Source organism: Sinohyriopsis cumingii, chromosome 5 (genome assembly GCF_028554795.1).
Source record: "Sinohyriopsis cumingii isolate HCF-2022 chromosome 5, ASM2855479v2, whole genome shotgun sequence".
NCBI classification, from domain to species: domain Eukaryota; kingdom Metazoa; phylum Mollusca; class Bivalvia; order Unionida; family Unionidae; genus Sinohyriopsis; species Sinohyriopsis cumingii.
Window position 1 is genome coordinate 106,339,863 of NC_142965.1, and position 24,755 is coordinate 106,364,617.

A 24,755-nucleotide genomic window follows, 5' to 3' on the forward strand; every position below is an offset into this window, starting at 1 on the left:
CGTTTTAGACATTCAACTCAAGGCGTGGCCACGTAAACCAGCGAATCTTTAAACTTCACTTGCCCACTGGCATGAAAATGAGCTTGCCTCGGACAAAGTCACTTCCAGACGTTCAGTGCTTGGTTGCGTATAGTATCTGAGAAGAAACTATCCATCGTATCCCGAGAAAGTTATAGCCATCACCATAGCGTAGCGATGGCAATCTTCGTAACATTCGATGTCCTCTTGTCCTCTAAACAATAGGATTTAAGATCAATTAGACATAATCGGCCAACTCTTTGGACCCCGAAATATTTTTCACGTCCTCTAAAAATCTTGCTCTAGTGCAAGCAATGGCAAAAGATAGGTTCTTGGTGCACTATTCGCACGCTTGATGAGCCACGTATAAATTAGGAATATGAATGCTGGTCTCTCGCATGCATTCGATATCGAACACAATGAAGTATCCTTTCCTCTTCTGGTCATCTTCCTCCTTCACGTTTTAGAGTTGGTATTTTTAATGTTGCATTCGTGTTCGAAGTCTATGCTTCAAATCGCCGTTTCAGTGTGGTTAACATAGAATTCCATACATCGGAGATGAACTCTTCTGGTTTCTCTAGTTGTACGTCAGACTTAAAATCTTAAAATATCACTGTGCACGTGCAGGCCGTGGTTCTAAATCTTCCAGAGGAACGTTTATTCGTCTCTCGAATGTGGTAGTAGTTTTATGGACGTTACTGGTGATCAACGTTGGTTTGGCTTTGACTCTTTTGGCCTTGATTAACGCTTTATTATGTCATCTTCAAAATCGAGAACCACCGACCCACGAGAAGCTACTGGCAAGCTTTCTCACATACCCACATTGTCTGAATCTGAGACTCGAATCCACGCAGACACAGGTGAGATGGCAATGATTCGTAACGGATGGCGCTTTTGACGACTCGGTCACTCGGAACTCCAAAGTGATGTTTTGTGAAATTGGACTGTAAATTTGTACCAGAGAATATACCAGAAAGACAAACGTAAGTGTTTCGTGGTTATAACTTTTTATAATAACGACCTTCACTCATGCATTCACACGCGTCCATCATGGGACACAAAGGGACGTTGAGTTTTAATTGATTTTGGCAACAATTGGGTAGTCTCTTTTCAACATAGATGAGTGGCCCTGAAAGGAACTGTTGGGTGTTTGTTTTATGATTTTTTTAAAAACAAACTCAGGGACAGGACGTAATGAGCTTTAACTACCTTATCCCTTTACCACGGCCAGTGCCTACTTCTTGACCAGACTTTCAATGATTTGTTAGAAATCACTAGTGTTGGTATCTCAGGTGTAGTTGGTGCATGGATGTCTTTGGACTGTTTGGTTCGGGAAGGTCATTTTCTCTTGGAACGTATTAAAGAAGGCTGATACATTTCATTCAGACTCCTTATCTCTGCCAAAATGTCAAAGAGTACCGTCACCGTTTGACTTTCTCTGTCTTCCGTTTCTCTTAGACCTATTTTCGTCTCTGCTTCTTCTTCTTCCTGACGTTTTATTAGTGCCTCTTCTTGTCGCTGTTGCTCTTGAATAAGAAAGGCTTGGTCTGCCTCTTTCTGCTGTTGAAAAAATGTCTCGAATTCTTCTTTCTGCCTCTGTTTAATAGCCTCGACGTATGGTAAGGAATGAGAGTTTGGTGAAGGTGCTGATACGGAAACAAATTCTTGCAAAGAAGAGAGGAAGTCCACTAAATCCCAATTAAAATAGTTCTCTTCTGGAAGTAGGACAGTGTTTGCTTTGGTTGCCGCTGCTATGCCATCACTCCTCTTCTCCACGGACAGTACACACTAATTCTTCGCCTTTGTAGTATTCGTCATGTTCTAACTCTGTCGGATTGATTCACTGCGCACAGACGCTTGAGTACCTTTATGAGGTTTGTGACGTCAAATGCATCTGTCTTCGGATTGGAAGACAGACTTCGCACTGTGATTGAATTTTGTAACGCATGTTACGATAGGTTAAGAACTCATTCCGTTTCCATCAACAATTTCTCTATTAATAACCACTGTTCACTTCATTATTTTCATCTGTTCTCGTCACAAGATTTAGACTAAAGTAGACACGTCCACCTTCCTATCGTTAATGCTGTTCCACCGGGACTATCCCATGTTTGTCAAATCATCATAGACAATTATCCATATGACTGATGGAGTTCTTTGGAAACGAAGAATCTATGTGGAGAGTCACAGCTGTCTGAAGCGACTCTTAATCACCGGTCCAGAGGTCAGACCGAATTTGAAGAAGAGAAGATACGTGAGATGCCCTCTGTGATATATTGATGCTGCTAACGAAGCAAAAACAAAAATCCATTTCAGGGCCACTCCAATGCCTCGAAAATATATTTGTTGGGGCCCTAAAACCTAATTTTTCTGATTTTTGGTGTGATAGATTCATGTCCATCAACCTATGTTTGTATCCTTGTTGACCTTAGACAGGTCAAATCCCTTGTCGCTCTACTTTCCCTATATTCGATTCCCCTTGACCCTAGACAGGCCCAATATGCTCAATGTTATTTTCCCGTTATGAAACCAAAGTGCAAACGACCAAAATGTAAGATAGAAGTCCCATATAGATCCTAGTTTGCCCCCGTTCACTACCGATGATTGATATACTGTAGTATTTATTACACACCTTGATCATTTATCGAATATGGTTTGTAAATTTATTGTATATACCTTTTTTCAATTTTTTTTCTTCATCTATATATTTTATCTTATTATGTAATACAACCTACATTACTTATTCATAAACCTGTATCTTGATGGAGATTTGGAAGTACGTGGGGTGGGAATGGAGCAATTCCTTATGCTGATATTTGTTTACCTTAACGTTTAATCAGCACAATGTATAAAGTATTGTACACTTTAAAACAATAACATTTTCATGTAGTTAGCCTCTATTCTTAATTTTTTTTATCTAGATTTAAGAATTGATATGTTTAGTGAAAATGTAATTAGCATGTAAAATTGAAACTCAGGCATGAGGAAAGGTTGTTTTTCGCTTCAGTTATATAATTTTCATGATCAAAAACTGAAAGAACATTTAGACGTTTCATTAAAATGCGTGAGTACAATTCACTTCTTGAAAGCAACAGCATGTCATAGTGTATGGTTATTGGAACATCATATTTTGTTTTGCTGACTGATACAATATTGACGGTCATAGATTATCATTCATGGGAGAGATTTAGGGCTAACACTCTAGTTACGTGGCTATATTACCAAATTTGTAAATGTGCATGGTCCACAAACAGCGTTCATTTTTCACCTCCAGCTAGTCGGCAGATAATAATGGTCTCATATAGATGCGAAAAGACCTCAAGGTTATCAGTGTGCAAAGTAATAATGTAAACATGCACCATATATAAAGGCTTAAAGGCATTTGATCAAAATAGTCTTATTTTCCGATCCTAAGAAAGAGGATAATCAAGTAAGTACCACATAATATGAAACCTGTTTTCCTTCATCATATCACATTACGAAGACTATAAATGTAACTTGTGTTTCACTTTTTCATTTTCTAGTAAATGTGTGCACCAAACAACTTTAAATGTTGACTTGTGTTTTGTTTGGTATTTTAAGGCACAGCAAAACAAGTAGATCATTTAGTACAGATATATTTGGAGACAGGTGACTTTCCCAAGGGCATACGATGGTTCAGACAACCAGAGGAACACCCGTAGTAGTAGGATTCGAACTCTCGACCTTTCGGTTGCGCGTACGGGACATGAACCAGTGAGCCACTCTTTCTCCTGCCTATATTAATCGCCTCTTCCGACATAAGGCCTAATTTACATCTCTGAGCCCGCAGGGGTTGCTTGACATAGGAATCTAGGCTACTAAATATGCACGTCACTTCCCAAGCTGCATGTGACATACAAATACAAGGAATAGTTGAGTCATTAATAAAACTGCAATTTAATCGTTTTTTGGACACGTTTATCGGAGTAACTAGATGATCGCTTTGTATCTCTGAGGTACTGAGTTCGATTTCTGGTTTTGACACCCGCAAGGATAGATGATCGCATATAGAGGATCGGTAGTATTTTCCTGATATCCGTGTGTCCCCCACAAAGATTACACAAATCTAGCAAATGAAAGCACGTTGCATAAGAATTCTCGAGCGGAGGAAGCTGAAACACAGTATTTTGCTCAGGGAGAAACTGAGGTGGCCGAGCTGGTATGGTTTTTGCAGGATTCATATCCAGCACCTTATGGTCGCGAGTCCGAAACGCTAACCACTTAATCACGGTGATTCCTATCGATTGGCGTAAAAAAAGGTCTTTCTTTAACGTATTTATACAAGAATGATCCAATGATATTCATGTACTAAATTTTAGATTTTATAAGGTAATATAAAATGTATTTAAAGTATTAATTATTTTAAATTCTAAAAAGATAAATCATTTAGCAATTCTACGAATTCTTACAACACAAATAGATTTTTATTAGTTTTAAATTTGTTAATCAACTCGTATATAGTTATTTGGTGTACAAAATATTTGTATAGTCCATTTCATATGGACGTAGGGAGTTCTTTCCTATTTTCAGACCGAAAGAATATAATATTTATCATTCTAAAATTCAGCCCTAATAATGGCACTAATTGAAATACGTATTTGCATTACATAAAAGGGTGATAGGAGTAAAATATATAATTTTAGAAACGAAATATATCATACTATCATGTTTTGAATTTATATTCGATCTTAGACACATTTAGATTCCTTTTTGACAGAGATAAATGCAAACATTTATACCTTTTATGACATGTTACAAAAAGTCCTGTTGAAATTCAAATTCTCTTGAAAAATCATCTCATTTTTTTCGAGAATTTTTCAATCCATAGGAGCAATAGCACTGTAAACTACAACTGTAATGTGAATTCATAATTAATTACCATGTATGAACACTAATAACAAAGTAGAAGAGAAGACAGAAAATATGAAAGAGAAATAAAACAAATCAAGATAAGAAAATTCTCCGGCCTTACATATATAACATATGATTTGTTTTTGTTGTCTGGGTTTACTGTCCTTGTTCAGTACAGGATTGCATTTGCTCGACGGCAGTATATTAGGCGGAGGAAGCACCACCAGTCCACGTGAAGCTAGTGGGAAGCTTTCTTACATACCCATGTTCGCCGAGTCAATACGCAATCCCACTTTGTGAGATAAGAAGGATCTGTAAAGGAGTGTGTCTTGAACCATTTAGTCACCCCGGCCCTACGATTGATTCAAATAGAATCAATGTTATTTTGTATAAGACGTCATCGTACAATTTCTCAGCACATGGTCGACTAAACTTGGGAGGCAGTATATCTGGTGAAGGAAGAATCCGGACGAATCGCGGGAAGAACCACCAACTCACGGGAAGCTACTGTAAAGCTTCTTACATAACCATGCTAGCCGAGGCTGGGACTCGAACCCATGCGGATGGATGTGAGATGTCGGTGATATGTGTGTAAATGTGAGCGCCTTTGACCACGTGCCCAAGGAGGCCATGGAATATGAGAGAGAAGAGAAGAAGGAAACACAAACAATTAAAAAGATTGTAGAATCTAAACAATTTAAGACCATAGCGTATCTAATGGCAAACTTTATGAACAGTGATTCAATTCAAAGACCATTTGGAAGTGCTGCAATAACGGTTTTACTTGCTTTTAGCTTTGTCGGCTCCGTTTGATGTTGAACACTCAGGTAAAAACATGGTGGAAGGGATTGATCTCCTAGGTGTTTGATTTATATTCATATTGGTGGAATAAATGTTTTAACCATTCAAGGACCACACTTTAATGTCTGCATGTTTTATTTCTTATTTGGCATTCTTTGCTTAGAATATATGTAGAGTATATGCAAATGTTGACAGAGGCACCTACACGAATTAAGACCATATGGAACACAAAAATTTGAAAAATGACGCCGAGAAAAACAAATTAATCCGCAGTGGTTGTCTATAAAATTTAAGCAATATATAGGAAGCATCACGGTCTTCAGAAACTAGTACTGAGTTCGTCCAGTAATTATAATTAGTTAAATAATACCCACGAGTCCAACTGATCTTGCAACTTTTTTTTATAAAATAATCCCCACGATAATTATTTGTGTACTAATTGTAATTTTTAAATTAATAAATTAATGTCATCGAATCTAGTAGCCATTTCGTATCTCTTTTCAAGTAGGCAGCTTTGCATAGTCATTTCCTAACCATACGACTTTGGGAAAAGAGTGACGGTTTCGTGAATTATTACCCATATGGTACCTGCTTGTCTTGATAATTTCCTCATATGAAGGAGTAGTGCCTAGCGCGGTGAACGGCTGTGTATCATATCAGAAAAGTAATGCAGTGTAACATACGTCTGGCTGGAATGATATGTGGTTAATCGGCTCCAGCTTATTAAACGATATGACGTTTTAATTTGCGGCATCATTAAATATACTGCCTAGTTGGTAGAGTGAATATAAGAAACAACATCACGAAAAGGTTTTGTCACGGTTGAGAGCGACATCGTCTCGGCAGGCAAATTCCCAAAATTCACACGTTTCGGAGCCCGTAACTTCAGTTTGGTACAACGCAGAAAAGTCAGTGATGGCCCAATGAATACAAAAATATCTAGCGAGTAAAACAAGCCATATAGTATGGTTATGTGCCTTTAAAAACGGAAAAAGCAGTAGGAAATTGAGGGTCATGGATGGAACCAATAATTTGGAAGCGATGTACCTTCTCTCTTTTATTGTTGTTGTTGTAGGGTTTAACGCCATTATTCAGCAAACGATAGGCTATACATGGCGGCCAGTATTAATGGTGGAGGAAGAACCCAGGAAAACCCCGGAAAAAACCCACCGACCCACGAGAAGCTACTGGCAAGCTTTCTCACATAACCACATTAATCTATTCCGAGGCTCGAACCCACGCAGACAGAGGTAAGATGGCACTGATCCGTGAAGGAGAGCGCTTTAGACCACTCGGGGCCCCTATCTCTTTTATAATGTGATAGAGAGGGTCCTATGTCAGAAAGGGTCATTTGGGTAATCTGAGGTATTTTTGTCACTCTGTGTGATTTATTTTCCTTCATATTGTTTTTCTCTCAACATCAAGGTCACGTCGAGCAACTGTGCTTTTGTGAGAAGAAGCAAAATTTAGTTTCTAAACCGTTTTATGCAGACATAAAATATACTGTGTATGTGTGTATAATGTTCTTAACCCTCAGTGTTTGTATGTTAGAGGCCTATATGTGTCCGTTATGTTATAGGCCTATATGTACACATTATGTTATGGGCCCTAACTGTGTGTGTGTTAGTTATGACCCTGCCAGTATCGGTTTGTGTTTGTAGTATGTTATAAGCTCCTTTGTCACTGTCAGTATTTGTTTGTGTAAATAATGTTTTAGGTCCCTTTGTTTCTGTCAGTAACGGTGTGTGTAGCATGTTATAGTCCCTTTGTCCTCATCAGTATCTGGGTCTGTAGTGTCTTCTAGGCCCCTTGGTCCCTGTTAGTATTGTTGTGTGTAGCATGTTATACACCCTTTGTCCTCATCAGTATCTGGGTCTGTAGTGCCTTCTAGTCCCCTTTGTCCCTATTAGTATCTATGTGTGTAGCATGTTATACACACTTTGTCCTCATCAGTATATGCATGTATACTGCGTTATAACCCTCTTTCTCCGTGTCAGTATATGTGTGGGTGTAGTATGATATAGGCCCCTTTATCCCTATCAGTATCTGTTTAGTATGCAATAGGCTCTTTCGTCCTTATCAGTATATGTGCGGGTACAGCATTTGTTATAGGCCCTTTGTTCTTATCAGTATATGTGTATGTAGCGTGTTCTAAGCCCCTTTTTTCCTATCAGTATCGGTGTGCATAGCATGTTATAGGCCCTTTGTCCTCATCAGTATATGTATGTGTACTATGTTATATGCCTCTTTGTCCTTATCAATATATGTTTGGTTATGGTATGCTATAGCCCCTTCGTCCTTATCAGTATATGTGTGTGTATTGTGTTATTGGCCCCTTTTTTCCTATACGAATATGTGCGTGTATTATGTTATAGGCCCCTTTGTCCCTATACGTGTATGTGTGTAGTATGTAAGATGCCCCTTTGTCCCTAGAGGTAACTGCATTATGGTATAGGTCCTTTGTCCATAGATGTATCTGTAATGTAGTATGTTGTAGGCCCTTTGTCCTTAAAAGAATATGTGTGTATAGTATGGTATAGGACCCTTAGTCCCTATAAGTATCTGTGTATGAAGTATGTTATAATACCCTTAGTCCCTATAAGTATATGTGTGTGTAGTATATTATAGGTCCCTTTGTCCCTAGAAGTATCTGTGTGTAGTATGTTATAGGACCCTTTGTCGTTATAAGTATATGTGTGTGTAGTATGTTATAGGGACCTTTGTCCTCATCAGTATCTGTTTGTTTAGTATGTTACACGCGCTTTTGTCCTCATTAGTATTTGTTAGTTTAGTATGTTATAGGCAATTTGTCCCAATCAGTATGTGTATGTGTATTGTTTCTTAGCCCTTTGTCCTCATCAGTATTTTGATGTGTTTAGTATGTTATAGGCCCCTTTGTCCTCATAACTATGTGTGTGTGATATGTTATAGGCCTGTCTGTTCCCATCAGTATAAATAGCAGTACAGAGTCACATTTGTAAAACTGTTGTTAAATCTGACCATAGTCGCTACTGGGGTCCAGTTCCAGATTAACATCCAGTCGCGTCGCTTTGAAATTTTATGGATAAAATTTGAAAATATTTGGGTATGCATGATTGATTATAATGATGGCATTACATTGCTACTACAAAGAATGTCATAATGCTGGGAAGCTGTCTAATGAAGTGATGAATGAAGTTTAAGGTTTTCGTTCCCAGTTTTCGTTATTACACAATGTATTTTGAAAACCTGACTTCACAATAAGTCCAGCAAAAACTATACATTGAAATTAATTATAACTAATAGTTCCTTGGTCACATTTTGTGTAATTTGAGATGGTTAAAGTATTGAATCAACTACCACTGGAATAATATTGTTCGGTTAGTTTTTAAAACTTTACCACAATTCACGTTAGAAGAGAAATGTGAAAGTATATTGTTGTAATTAATTTAGCACTGAAGTTCTGAGTATGTTTCAAATAAATAAGATCTGAAAGATGAATTTTGAGTTTGCATGGCAAATTTGAGTCATGGCTTTTTTGTAAACCACTTTGCATACTTTGTTATCAAGATACACCAATGAAATTTACATTAAACTTTCAGTACATTGATGAATTCAGTGCTACTAATTACAACTCAGTTTATTTCATTTATACATTTGATTTTTTAAAAACAAAGATGAGGCTTTAGATTGCTTTTTGTATTTATGAAAGGTTCATTAGGATATCATTTTTTTCACTCAGTAATTGATACCATACATAGCATGTTATTGCCTTATAAAGAAATAAATACAGTTAGACAACAACAAAAAAAAGCATAAAAGAAAGTTAAGAGGTCATAAAAAACAGGTGATAACAGTGATGGACAAATACTAACCAAAATCTTGTGATCCATATTGCAATGTAATTGTTGGAAAAATACCAACAGGATATATGTGGCCATAAAAACAAAGAAAAATTAACTGCATGATTGAGAATTCCTCAGTAATGGATGATTAAAGTAAACAGACTTATTGTAGTATGAAACTAATAAGGTAGTTGCAAAACCAATACTGTATATACTCGCTTATTATTTGTGTCCATCTACAAACATAGAACCCTATTGGCCATCACATCATGCACTGGCAGATGCGGGGTTTATGTTTTTAGTTCTGCTGATTACTCCTACCCAGCTGCATAGATCCCGATCTACTGGTGCATTATGCACTGGCAGAAGTGGGTCTGCACAGTTTGCAGTCAGACATGACTCACAAGAGAGTAATATGGTAAATAGACAAGTAAAGGAGATAAGCTCTTGAGAAGCAACCTTCCTTCAGTTTTCTAGAGACGTCATTGTTCAGCTTACATGCTTATCACCTTGGCTATGTACAGAATTTGTCATAAATCTCGCTTGGGAAGATTTCCTCAGTTTTGACCAACTGTAACTAGTAATATTTCAAACATTTTACAAAGCTTCTAAAATAACTCTGTTTTGTGTAAATTACTCCACACATCTTCCAAAACCTCTTTACTACTGCTGTCATGATATTCAATATCTGATGTTGAGCTATGTACATTTCCAAGCCGTTATAAATGTTGGAATATGTACCAGAATTTCTCTGTACATATATGGCATACATTAACTGAAACACTGCCATTTTAATTTAACACATTTTGAAATGCAGTTTCTCCAATCTGCACAATAGGCTTACAGCTCATTCTTTATATGTAAGCCATTTGACAATCTGACACTATACCTTGTTCAACCTGCAATTGTTTAATTTGCTATATGTCTTTAGTGTTTATTGAATATATCTCACAATTTACATAAACTATCATTATGAGAATTGTGATACTGTTTCACATACTGTATATGGCTATTGCTTGAAAAAAATGATAAAGAAACCAGACATTTTCCCTTAATAATGAAACCAGACATAATGCCTTGATAGTATGCACATCCTACACTTCATGTAGGATGTGCATGTTTATTTTCTATTTTTGTAAACATTAATATGCAATACACTAATCGAAACCATTAAGACATGTAGATGTTACAGGCCTCTCAGTTACCTTAAATGATTGCTTAAAATTATACGGCAAACAACCCATAACCATCTGAACCCATGTTACAGTCAAGATATTAGAGACCTAAAAATCTTTGCAAACCATACGAGACTGCTCCAGTTGCCTAAGTAATTAGAGCATCCACCTCGGATGTGGGAGGTTGCAGGTTTGAACCCAGGCCAGGTCATACCAAAGACTTATAAAAATGGTATCAACAGCTGCCTCGCTAGGGGTTCAGTTTTAAGAAGTTAGTGTTAGGACTAGTCAGCCTGGTGTCAAGATAATGTGACTTGGTTGGTGTCGCAGAATAGAAACCGAGTGGGTTCTTGGAGTAAATGAATAAGACAAACACAATCTGTGAAAGATGGTAATTTATGAAATAAATTAAGAAAAATATATTGTGTAAAATACAACAATTCTCTCACGCTTTCATCATAAGATTGACCCACTCACTCTACAAAAACATTCACACATTGCAAATAAACCAAGAATATGAATTCGTTATGAAATACAGATCCAAGAAACCTCATGGACTGCAGATACATTTCAAATAATATTATACACTACAAGAGAGATTCACATAATCTCAAGTATGGACTCTGATTAAGATTCAAAATAATATTATGATATTCAAATGTGTTTCAAATAATGCCATAAACTATAACAGAGATTCGCATAATCTCTTGGAACACAACTAAGATTCAAAATTATCTTATGAACACAACTAAGATTCAAAAATATCTTATGAACACAACTAAGATTCAAAATTATCTTATGAACATAAAATGCACCCAATTGGAACAATAATTGAACCAAACGTATGCTTCGAGACTTCTTGTACAGTCGCACGATTCCTTGGGTTGGCACACTCTCTTATCAGCCGCTCGCACCCTTCATGGATCCACCGCATGTACAGTGAGTCATACGTATACACACATACAGACAGCATACAGCCCTCTTTTGAATTAGCTTCGTCTACGTCCGTGGCTCAGACATACGTACATACATACATACGTATCGACAGCACGCAGCCTTAAATACTCTGGAATCTCCAGATAGCTCTTAACAGCTTCATATAACTCTAGACATTACTAGTCAACTCTAGTCATAGTCACAGTCAGCTACAATAAAACCAAACTGGTCATAATAGTTTCTGGAAAATCTCTAGATATATGCTAATACATTAACCTCTAATATTCACTTGTTATTCAAAGTTCAGATCTGCGTTGTAATAAATACATTTTTACGCGATAAGACATTACAAACCGAATGAACTTCGCATATCAAATGAAATATAATTTTAACATTTACCCCAATGGCTGAATAACAATGGAGATCGTACACTCCTTGACGTGATCCAAAACGACCAGTGTCGGTTTAGAAATCGATCGTACTTAAATCCATAGGAGTGTGAGCAATAGTCAGGGTAAAATACCCGTGCATATCATGTTATTAATGTCCCTCGTCGCAAGTAATTTCCGGCGAGGTACATGTTAATCCAGTCGCTTACCTGGAAAAACACTTATTCATCCTAGATAACTTTGTACGCTTGTACAACGAAAAATAGTCAAATAGTTCTAAGGCAAAACCAAGTTATTTTTTGCCTAATTCTGTGACAGTTGGACATGATGCAACATGTTTGCGTAATTATGCCCCAGTGCTAGACATCACTATAAACTGACACACTGCAGACATCATAGTGATTTGACCAAATAATTGTTAAAGGTACGTTAAAAAATCCAAATGTCACACACAAACACACACTCAACCCACCACCACACACACACCATAAGTGTATTTGCATTGATATATGGTAACATACCATTCAACTCTGAGGGCAGAGTTTTGTAATGTATTTTAAAATTAATATTTTATTTTCTCAAGTGATTTAAGACTAGATATCCTTTCTTCTCTTTCACATGGAAGCAAAACAATCATAAGATTACAGGTGGTAAATTGATTGTTTCTGTGCATAAATAGTACAATAAAACATTTGTGTGCATAACTAATACCTTTACAGTTTGCGTGCATAAATGATCAAGATAACTGATTTTGTGATATTTGTACTTGCATTATACATTCTTTCATTTTCAAAATCAAAATCTTTTTGAAAAGTATATTTTAAGGTTTGACATTTGTTGTCAGGTATAAATATTCAGGGCTTATTGATCTTTGTTCTTCTAACAATTACATAAAAACAATTTAAAAAACGTAATAGCTTTCTTTAATAATTTGTACAAAAATATTATTTGCTATGCATTTCATATGTTTGGTCATATAGTTTTGTATATCTTTGCATAATTTTACAACTACCTGCCATTTGAATACTATAGTAACCACTGTGATTATTAATACTCTCCTTTGACAGGAAAATTGCAGTCACATTGCTGCTTGTCTATTTTGCTATTCGTTTATACAAAGCCTAATAAAAAATTTACACACCTTTTATTTTGATGATGAAAGAGTTTTAGTGATACATTTACCTATGTGCTACTTACATACTGAGGGTTTGCACTGCTAAGAATCACGTCTGTTCGTTTAGTTCATATGATATCATCTTTAAGCTTAAATACCAACCCTTCTATGCTCAAAAACCAACTTTTATCCTGATTTTGGCATTCAATATGTCAGGCAAGCTGAATAACAAATTGAATTTGCCTTCGGGAACATTGATCTTGCCCCAAAAATGATTAGGTAGAAAATGGTTTCGAAAAAGCTAGACTTTTAAGAGTGGGTGAGAGATAGAGAGAAATATTTTTAAACTGGTTGTTTAACAGAGCTGCATTTATTCTAATCATGTTTTCATACAGAACATACAGAATCTTTATCTTTCCAATTAAGGTTCAAATGGTCATGCAGATTTAATTAATCATTCAGCAGAAAAACGAGGTAAATACATGTCCATCACTGCAATAGTCAAACAATTGCCAATGATTTCACTTTATTATGTTATTCTGTGGTTTGCTATGTCCACTCACATTTGATAAGCTGACTCTTGGGTTTAAGAACACTTATTTATATCCATTTGTCAAACAGTATTTATATACTGGTCACGTGGTAATTGCTACATAAACAACATATCATAAATAACTCATGTGTGTGTTACATTTTTGGTTCCTCGATCATGCTTTGAATGAAATCATGGATGTTAATTATTACTGACAAGTGCCTTTCAAATCCAGATACACCTGTCAGTCTCACCAGTTATATTATTAACAATTAACATCTTACTCACCTAAATATTAGTAAATATTCACATTGTCACGCCTGTGTGAGAAAATGTGAGAGACCTTGATAAATAATACAACATGGAAAAAATACATATTATGGCATTATGAACAGAACACTATCACTCCAAAGCTAAATGTTTTGGACTTGCCCATGGGAAATAACCTGGAAACTTGAGCTTGTCTGAGCTGAATTTGAAATTGTCCTGGGAGTTGATTTGTAAATCCCTGAGTTAGTCCTCACCAACTGCAGCTAAAGAAGATGTTGTAATACTGCAAAACATGCTACCTGTGCACAAAACATTTTCCTATATATTTCTAATAGAACCTGGTAAGTACTATTCTCTTAAACAAAATGATCTGACTCATTGCTTACATATGATATTTCTAAAACGGTTGAATGGGTTCAGAATGTACATGTGATGTCTAATGTTTTGTGGTATAAATCAATTATCCAGTCCATTACTGATTAGTATGATGGTAGGTTTCATATGTAAGTAAAATGACTTCAGACCAACAAGACATGGATCAGTTAAACAAAAGGAATCAGTAAGGCCTATTCCCTCTGAAGAGTTACAAAAATAATGAAGCTGTAAATAAAGACAAAACTTTCAAATTTGATGACGAATGTCTCTAATTTGAAAGGAATATGAGAAGAGTAAAAGAAAAGGAAGGAGATGAATTTTGTTATCCAAGGAAATCAACCGGAAGTGATATTACAACTCGAGGAAGCGGTCTTACTGCTTGTTCTAACACTATTCTTTCTGATGTAGATATACTAGAAATTCTGATTGGAGGAAAACGTGCTGGAAATAATTCGCCGGAAATCATTAATGATATATCTGACATTGACGAAAATTATTGACTGGCAGTACTATGGATATCAATGTTTATTGTTCTCTTATATATGAAATTGCTGATGATTATCACAGTGATTAGATAAATAAGTAATAAATAAAATGATTATACACACTGCTCAACGTGGACCAATCGTGGTTAGAGTAGCAAATTCGCGATTACCAACCTATAAAGCAACTTACGGGGATGGAATCGGTGATGTTGTTCAATGTCTATTTAGAAGGATAGCCAGAAAAGCAATACCTATTGAAAAACAACTAGGAATGAAAGCTATGGATTTTGTTCGTGATTAGGACATCGGCGCTATTGGTAATATTTTCGGTAAAATGTTCAAGCGTAGATCCGATCCAGCGTCCGATATGGACGCACGAGTTCTCAATGATGTATATATAAGCGATTATCAATTTTATTCTTACGACACAAGACAACCAGATCAGCGTGGAAGATTCGAACTACAAGTTCAATATACATTTCTTACCCGCCGAAGCATTTATTGAAGTAGAAGGTATAATTTTGAAAGATGATAATACAGTAGTTGCAATTGGTGATATGGTTGGTTTTATTAACAATGTTAATATGGATTTGTTTGACAGCGCCACAAATATGATTGATGAAATAAATATTGAAACAATTCAAAAAGAGACGTTGATGTTACTACAACAATACTTGATCTTGCAAGTTATTCAGATGAGTATACAAGATCAGCCGGTCGATTAATGATGTTTGCTAAAGACACATATAATCATCCTGAACCTGTCAATGAAGTGGAGGGTAATGTAAGAGGCTATAGAGGAGCAGTTGATGTGCCATCAATTGTATCAATCAATGCAAATCACAAGTTAGGTTTTGCAACACGCAGAACAATGCTAAATGATGAAGCTTTATCATGTACAATTCAACTATCTCAGATCTTTGGATTTTGTAGAAATGTTAGAAAAGTTATTTTTGGAGCCAAGCATACAGTTGTACTTGTAAGAAAAGCCAATAACAATTATGCAATCTGGCGTATTGCTGATGCTCACAATTGTATGGTAAGATTAATCAAACTTTCACTGTGGATGCCAGTAATGACTCCATCAATTGCTGAAGAATAAACATTACATTCTTTGATGGATCCAGGTGGTAAATCATTGTTATCATGGATGGCAATAACCACACATAGTGTTCAAAGTAATATTGCTAAGTTATTTACATGACAAATAGGTTCACAGCATTTTTTTCTCGCAGAGGCATATATTTATTTCTTTAAAAAATACTGATTGACTAAATTCACAAGAACGTAGTCATATGATATTTGACAGACTTGCAGTTAATGAAGTTACTTTACTGATAAATAGACATGTAGAACCATCTGAAGATATATTAATACATTTTGACCGAAATCATGTAGCACGTGCATATCATCATATTGCATTTATTCTTTCAGATAAATCAATGTTACTCGAAATTGTTGGTGGACGAATGCGAGTTGTTGACAGACCAGTATAAAACATGTCATTAAATCACTTATCATATTATACAAATTTGGTATAATCACGTTAATGTCACTTTGAATTCCGGTCAGGTGAAAAAATTACAATCAAATCTTGTAAGTAAATGCGAAATAAAGATAATAATAAAAACGATAAAATTTCTAGTGGCGGTCCAAACAAATTATCATTAACCAAAACTCAACTCAAACATTTTAAAAAGGCTTTGGTATCAAAAACTGGACTTCACCTTCATCTGTCTCTGAGTTCCATTATAAACTTAACTAAAGTAGGTCGTATATTTCATTTTCTTGCAGCTATACCAGGTTTAATAGCTGGTGCAACACCAGCCATTGCAAAAACAGCTGCACTTGGTGTTTTAAGAGGTACTGCCGGAAAGGTTGGTAGTATGATTGTTGATAAAATAAAAGGAAAAGGATATAAAAAGGGAAGTGGTCTAATATTACCAGGAACCCCTGATCGATACGGAAAAGGTATGTTACTTCCAGGAACACATCGCTAATTTTGTCTATGTCAAAATTTGATTACTCAATGCTGCTAAAAAAATTAAATATTACACAATTCAGAGGTGTTTTTATACGTGATCAATTACCAAAACAACGAAACAATTTTGAAACAAGAATCATTAATCTTGATAGCCAGTTATGGTCCAGGAATTCACTGGGTTGCATACGCAATTGATCCACTTGGAATTGTTTTTTTTTTTTATTCGTATCGTTGGTACCACCAATTGAACTTTTAAAATATACAAGCACAATAAAAAATATTCCAGTCTTGTATTCAACATTATCAACACAAACAATAACAGATATGTGGCCGTGAAGTAATTAATGTACTCAATACTATCTTCATCAACATTGCCACATCATAAAGTCTTGCACGAGTATGCAAGTAATCGTTTTAAACAGATCTTAAAATATAATGGTTGATATTTACGGAAGTTCTTCCCTTAGTGGTACCACTAAGGGCAAGAAAAGAAAAAAGATGACATTGATTTGTAAATCATGCAACAAAATATTAACTTGCCGATCTTTGGAGTTAATCGAGTAGAGGTCGATATTTTTCAGGATAAACACGGTGTTCTAAAGACTAGTAACATTAAGTGGAATGACATAGTTCGTGGAGTTCTTGGTGCTACTGCCGATAACATTCCGGTATTTACTATTGGCGGTAACATCAGAGATTCAAATATATCAATTGCAGCTATTAAAGATGAAATTACAAAAATCGTTGCAAATCGTTTGAGGACCACCTGCGATACAATGACAGGTGAACTCAGCATGAACGGAAATAAAATAGTCGTTTTAAGAGATCCAATATCTGAGGAAGATGCCGCAACAACAATAAATATGTAGACAAAAGCTATAATACAGTAGATACTAAATCATCCACGCTGCGGGCAGAGTTTGACGTTCACGTAAATATGTTTATGAAAACTCGTAGAAATTTTCAAAAACTTAATAAAATCGCAGATGATATATTTGGCACCCCGTCGACTGCTGAGGTTAACCTCGTTGAAATTAACACAAAACTCGACGATATTAAGACAGCTATGTCAGACATTGAAACGATTATTAAGCAGTTAGGTGTTATCGGAAAACCTAAATCCTTTTCAGAGTTAATCACGATAGCGCATAGTAATATCAATGATATTAGAAAAAGACTAGAAGATGTTATAAGTGGAATTCCTGAGATCGTTAAAAAATTAAACTGAATAAAATTGCCCACCAGCAGATCATGAACCCGGTATATACAATAACGTCTGACTAAGCATTATGGTCACTAGTCAATAAATTCATTAATCATCGTGCTGAGGTTAGCGGTATATACAGGTTCTCAGTACTTGGTGTTGTAACATTTATAATATATACCAGATTTCACGGCGTTATCCACTGACTGGATCTCCTGGATCCATGTTAGTGATGTTAGGTCAAAGCGACGAGGTAACATTTACTGTGGAACCTGATGAGAAACAAAATTCGGCTTGATTTATTATTGGTGCTTAGAATTAGTAGCTAATTTACCACCCAATTAAAATACATTGAGTATTCCGACCAACGTTCTACGTGATGTTCAGCGCAACATTATATATACAATCAAGCTCGTCAATAGCAAACAAAATTAAAAAAATAGAATTGACGGGTATATAGTAAAAGTAAAGAAATATCGCAGACGTGTAGTTATTGTTGATATAATTGTTTATTCAGTGTCTGCTGTTATTGCTGAAACCGGCGAATTATTATCACCAATAACACCATCACTTGTAATGGCGTTTCAGCAAATGGTCTGGTCATCCTCTCTGTTGCTTAAATAACACCCTAATGTACAGGTACGTTTTGCTCCGGTGGAACAGGATCTTTGTTATTTCCATTATGACTTGACTTAAAAGTGAGTATATACAGCAACTTTTTCATCCTATGTGAAGAGGAGGTAAATAGGTTACCTGTGGACATCACTTAGAAAGGTGTAGAGACATTTTTCTTCATTGCAGATGAATTTTGATCATGATAATGATCGTTCCAGTGATTGAAAAAGTATTTACCTTCTAGTAAATTCATTTTTTTTCCTCCATGGATATTCATGAAATGAATGGGTTAGCTATTCTTCTTATTTCAGTGTAACATTTCTATTTATATTAGCACCCTTTGATTTGTTGTCGGGAAAGATATTTTTTGCAAAGGATTAATCTGAATTTGTTTGTTGCACTTGCTGTTGGTGATCACTGCATGTTGTTATTGTCCTTTATGTTGCTTTTGAAAGTTATGATTATTATTATTTAATATTATATTACAGGCACGCCATTCCGCTCTAACGCATTACTATGGATGTAGACCAGCTTCTGACGGGAACGATGGGGAAGACAGGACTTGTAGGCCTGGTTGCTGGACTGTCAGTTTACTGGTTAATGCACTGGATTAAGACAAGGAAGCTTCCGCCTGCACCCCTTTCTCTACCAATTATAGGACATTCTTATTGTAAGTTAGTACATTTTACATTGACGTGACAGTTTCTGAAAGCTTGCCAGGATAGAACAATTGTAAAATTAATATTTTCCACCTTAAGTTTCTTTATTGTTTTAAGCACAATATGTTAGTGTTTGATCTCACCTATTCAAAACAACAATTTATTTCCAAGGTGCGACATTTCTGGTGACCTAATGGTTAGAGCATCTGCATCGGATGCGAGAGCTCACAGGTTCGAACTCCGGCTGAGTCACACCAAAGACTAATATAAATGGTACGAACTTCAACTGTGCTAAACGAATTACATATAAAACAATTACATCTAGATTCCTTATGATTTATAGGGAAGAACATTAATCAAAAATTTGCTTGTAAAATTGAATGACTTGTAGATCCATACAAATTAGAGAAGAGATGTACATGTTTGCTTTCTTTGCTGGTTTACCTTCATTATATTACAGTGTTCAAATCGAAACTGAGGCATGAGCAAATCTATGAATGGACAAAGAAATATGGACCAGTCGTATCGGTAGCTGTTGGTAAGACGTTATGCCCATGTATATATCATTTATATCCGATAAACAGTAGCATAGAGCCGGATCTACTATCACATAATGTAGTAGAATATCATAGTTGATTAGTTGATTAATGAGCTTAATTAATAATTAATATTTTATCAATTAACGATATCAATACAAACAATAATTAATATCATATCAATTGAATGTATAAATCCACCCAAAAATTAATATTTTGTCAATTGATTGTATAAATCTGCCAAATAATAAACTGTTTTTGTACTTGGGAAGTTTAAGTTTTGATTTGAAATAATAATTGATTTTTCTACCATATTTGATTTATATACATGCAGGCTTCCATTTAATAGTAAATGGCACTGTGCAGGATTATTGATGCTCTCTACAAAATTCAGTGTTTGCCTGACTCGTACAGAGGGGAATCACCATCATAATTATAGTGTACCATATATAGTGTGATTTGCTATGAAATAGTGGATATCCTATTATGTATACTGCTATCATTGTATACTTACATGGGATGTATGTTTTGCCTTGTACCAATGCTAATAGTTCTTTTTGAATCCAATGGTGTGACTATACTGGTGTATTGAAATTCATGTCTACAAATGCCATTGTTTCTTTCTTTGCTTTCATTGTAAAATGTTTTAATTGTCAATTAAGTATTGAATCATTTATAAAGAAAGCTGATAATGAAGAAAAAAAATGATACAGAGTTAAATACCCTCTGATAAATCTACTTGGCTTTAAACTCCTGTTATCTATTTTATGTTGACAGATTGTGGCACTTCAACATTAATGTATAGTCAAACCTGTTAACATAAGTCAGATATTGGAAATGACAATACAGGCCTCAGTACATAGTTTATCTCTGTATAGAGGGACATTTTTCAAAGAAAAACTGAAAAATCATCATTCTTGTTAATAATAATAATAATAATAATAATAACAATCATAGTATTTATAATATTCTTTTATTATTTATGTTATTATTATTATACTATGAAGACTGTTTTCTGTGCACCATTCAACAACATTATAAAACAAATGTATATGTTCTTCTCTCTCTCTCTCTCAAACTTTTATTCCACACGAGATTACTGTATCAGCTCACTTTAATCCATCCAAAAATTAAATCTTCACTGACTTCTAATAATCACTGTTCTATGTTTGTTTTGTGTGCCAATACAAAACACTAATATTTTCACTGATGATTGACTAATGACAGTACATCAGAGGACTGGTTCTTCAGTTGGCCAACCTGTATAAAGTGGGCTTGGAAACAGTTGTTCATGCTTCGGTTCTTCAGTTGGCCAACCTGTATTAACTGGGCTTCGAAACAGTTGTTCATGCTTCAATTCTTTAATTGGCCAGCCTATATAAATTTGGCTTGGAAACGGTTGTTCATGCTTCAAAAAAAAAAAAAAGATCTGGAGTTACCTAGTTCCTCAAGTTGCCAATATCTAAAGACACATTATGTGAGGAACCTGTGATTAACAAGGATTCAAAAATGGCATGTATGCTTATCTTTGCGATCTCTGAACCAAAACGTAACCTGCTTTTATAACCAAGTTGTAAATATTGAATGACTATGACCCTTGTGTCTCTTATCAAAGAGTAAGTTTTCTCATCTGAGATAGCCCTAATGCACATACAAAAGGATGAAGATATCAAAGTGTACCCATCACTCTGGCACAAAAGTGACTTCCATTTCTTATGTGATAGCACATTCACTTTTCCCAACTTCCACCAAATGAATTGCATTGACCGTATCCTGTAAGGACATAAACCACCTTGCTTATGAACCTGACATGATCACAAATGTTAGGTAGACTCACAGTGTGACTGGAGCACAGTGAATAAAACCGAAATATGAAATATTCACACATCAATGCACGTCATATTCCTTCATATGAATAATGGCCTGCTCATCAAATAAACTTTTAATTTCCGTACTTACAACAGTCACTATAGAAAAACTTCACTGACCACGTATAGCAGGACGAAACTGCTTCTGGTTAGGAAACACGTGGCCACTGACTAAAATGCAGGTGAGCATTATACACACGACATTTATATAGAAAATTTCATAGGATGGGTGATTAGAATGACAATTGCGATCATGTATGGGTGACTGTTAGGACTGGTTTGACTACAGGGAATCATGGCCTATGCTATGACACATATGACCATGATGAAATAAATTGAATGACTGGTTAGGTGCATTGCTTTCATAGAGAATTAACACATTAACAAAATGAATAGCTAGAAACAACATATGAAACAAACAAATTAAAATAGTTTGTCACACAAATGGAACATCTAGGATTTATTAAATCGTGCTCATTACTGGTTTTAATTACTCTATAAATTCTTACATACTGCTTAACAAATTCTACATTATTCAGAATTAAGATCATGTACCATTTCTTGTGTTATATCAGAGAGAGTTCTAAAATAAAAGGTTTAAAAATCATGATTTGTTTTTTTAAAAAGCAAAATGCATTTAAGTGACAGATTCAGCTAGTCATAAACACAATACATGAGCAAACATCATAACAATTTGTCTTCATTTCATTTCATTTCTTTGATGAATGTTTGTCCAGTATTTGTGATCATCAATAAAAAGCATATTTCAAACTTGGTACCAAAACAAGAAAAAGAGAGCTATAGTAACATTGGAGGGTAACAGTGTTGCTGGTGGTTGTTGGCCACTGTAAAATGTAAAGAATCAAAGTAATACAGTAAAACCATTTTTATCTTTATTTAGTTCTTTTATTAAATGCCAGAAAAAATAAATAACCAAAACAATCAAATATAGACATTGTCCTGACGGAGCCACAGTTAGAAAATTTTGACCAAAGTTAGAACATTTTTAACCAAGTAAACTTTTACTATGGTGATCGACAAAGTTTTTGTTATTTTCAATGTTTTTTTCTACACCTGACTGTTTCGACCATTTAATCACGAACAAAACATTATGTTGGCAATCAAATAATTTGCTATTAAGGAGCAATCTTGGTTTCACAAGATGTGACAGTTTCTTACAAAGAATATATACCGTAGGATAAATAATTTTATATAATCTAGCGCGATTTAATTTTTCCAGACTGAGATGATTACCCCTAATATTTTCAAACATTCTGGTTGAAGGTATAATTACTATTATGCAATACTGTAGAAATCATTTACATATACCTGTTTATGGCGTTAACTCCACATTTGCGGTATGACAGTCGCTGTCATAGAATCCTGCAGTAACTACATGATAAACCTGATGGTAACAATTTCAGCCGTTTTTTATAGAACAGGCTACTATGTGTTAGTGAAATATATAACGGTACCAATTCCAGTAGTTCATTCTATATTCAGCATAAAAATAGTTATATGTATTTTCTGCAAATGCACTAGCTTATATCAGTGTCATTTTTTAAAATTGAATTAGCTGTCACTCTGTTGAATAAGCAAACTTCAAAAATGTTTCTGAATTGTTTACACTCATTTGAAAATGCCTCCTCTTCTGCAGTGTACAGTTTACTTGAAATACCGTTCCAAGAATAATAAATCATACAGTGATAATGGTGAGAAGGGTTCATCTGGGATAGTGGTAGTGGTCCATTAATGAATCAATTCATACCTGTATTTTCCAGCCTATAAATTCTAGTATCCATTAAAACAAATGTTAGAATATTTTATTAATGTTGAAAATTTCCTAATTTAACATTTGTATGTGCAATTCTTTTCCAGGACCATTCAAATTTATAATGGTAAATGACATTGATACTGCCCTGGAGGTGTTGGTGAAAAAGAGCACAGACTTTGCCAACAGACTGTCCTCTCATTCAGGTAAGTTTTACAATAAAATACAGTAGAGTTAGAGTGAAACATAAATATTAATGATTACCATATTTTTGCCAACTTTGTGAAGCAAGATTAGATGCCATTAAGATGTTATGTACTTTTTGCTATTTTGTAGATATTTTCGTCTATTATGCTAAAATTATAGGTGCAACTGTAATTTACCAAACAGAATTTCACATGTTCCTTGTAGAGTTGAAAATTCACTTGTCCAGCTCAAAACACGTAGTGTAAATGTATGATCATCAAGTGAATTTTGCAATCACTACCCGAATCAGGAAGTTGCGAATTGAGGGCTGGTCAGTCAGTGTGTGAAACTTGGCACAAAGTCCTGCATAACCACAGGAGCAATGACCTGAACATTCTACTAATCCTGTCAATAACAAATTGGTCCTAAATTTCATGAAACAAAAAGACAAAATGTAGTCAGTGGTAAATTTGTAGATTAAGTAGATTTGAACATTAGCGAGGTCATCTGGGTAATGAAAAATGAAACGAGAAATAAAAACATGAAACAAAGATGCTTATATTGAATATTATATTTTTAACTTGTCAGAATTCAGTCTAACGTGGTTACAGGTTTTGACTGGGACAATGCTCCCTAATGTCCCAGAAGAATCCAAATGCATACTACCTCATCTAGAGGCAGGGCATCCGAATCTTATCCTACCATTCATGACATTCTGAATCATAGAATGAGATTCAGGATTTACATTCATGGTCTTGTCACCAATGACAGGAACAGAACTTGGCCCGGCCTCCGAAATACAGCTGCCCATGAAATTAGGTCTGCATAAAAATAAAGTAAAGCAGTGGATTGCTGGACCTGGTTCAGATGCATCCAATTCACCAAAATTCAGGTGCATATTACAAAATGTAGTATTTGTTTGTATGCATAATATTTCTATATTCTTTCTTCATTTGCTTCATTTGAGGGAAGCCTGTCTCACACATGGCACTGCTAGCTGGTATTGATATGTTTCATGTGTATAAAATTTCAGAGCATCAATCTTCGCTAGCCAGGGTTCTAATATGTTTACCCTATCTTCAGTTTCGTCTGTCAAGCAAGTCATTCTGTTCTTCGGGTCAGTACATTTTATTAAGTTGTT

At 35.2% G+C, this 24,755-nt stretch overlaps 1 protein-coding gene across 2 annotated transcripts in view; it reads left to right on the forward strand.

Moving 5' to 3' along the window:
- Positions 1–3,393: 3,393 nt before the first annotated feature.
- The window catches only part of LOC149799935 (steroid 17-alpha-hydroxylase/17,20 lyase-like), a 57,028-nt gene continuing 35,666 nt past the window's right edge, over positions 3,394–24,755 (forward strand). Inside the window, exons 1-4 of one of the 2 annotated variants that reach the window (XM_089959395.1) lie at positions 3,394–3,448; positions 19,083–19,264; positions 19,714–19,791; positions 23,536–23,634. In XM_089959395.1, the coding sequence (XP_089815521.1) occupies positions 19,111–19,264; positions 19,714–19,791; positions 23,536–23,634 (331 nt within the window). In that variant the 5' untranslated portion in view covers positions 3,394–3,448; positions 19,083–19,110. Of the gene's footprint in view, positions 3,449–16,585; positions 16,763–19,082; positions 19,265–19,713; positions 19,792–23,535; positions 23,635–24,755 lie in introns of those variants that run through there. The other variant, XM_089959396.1, reaches the window with a different exon arrangement.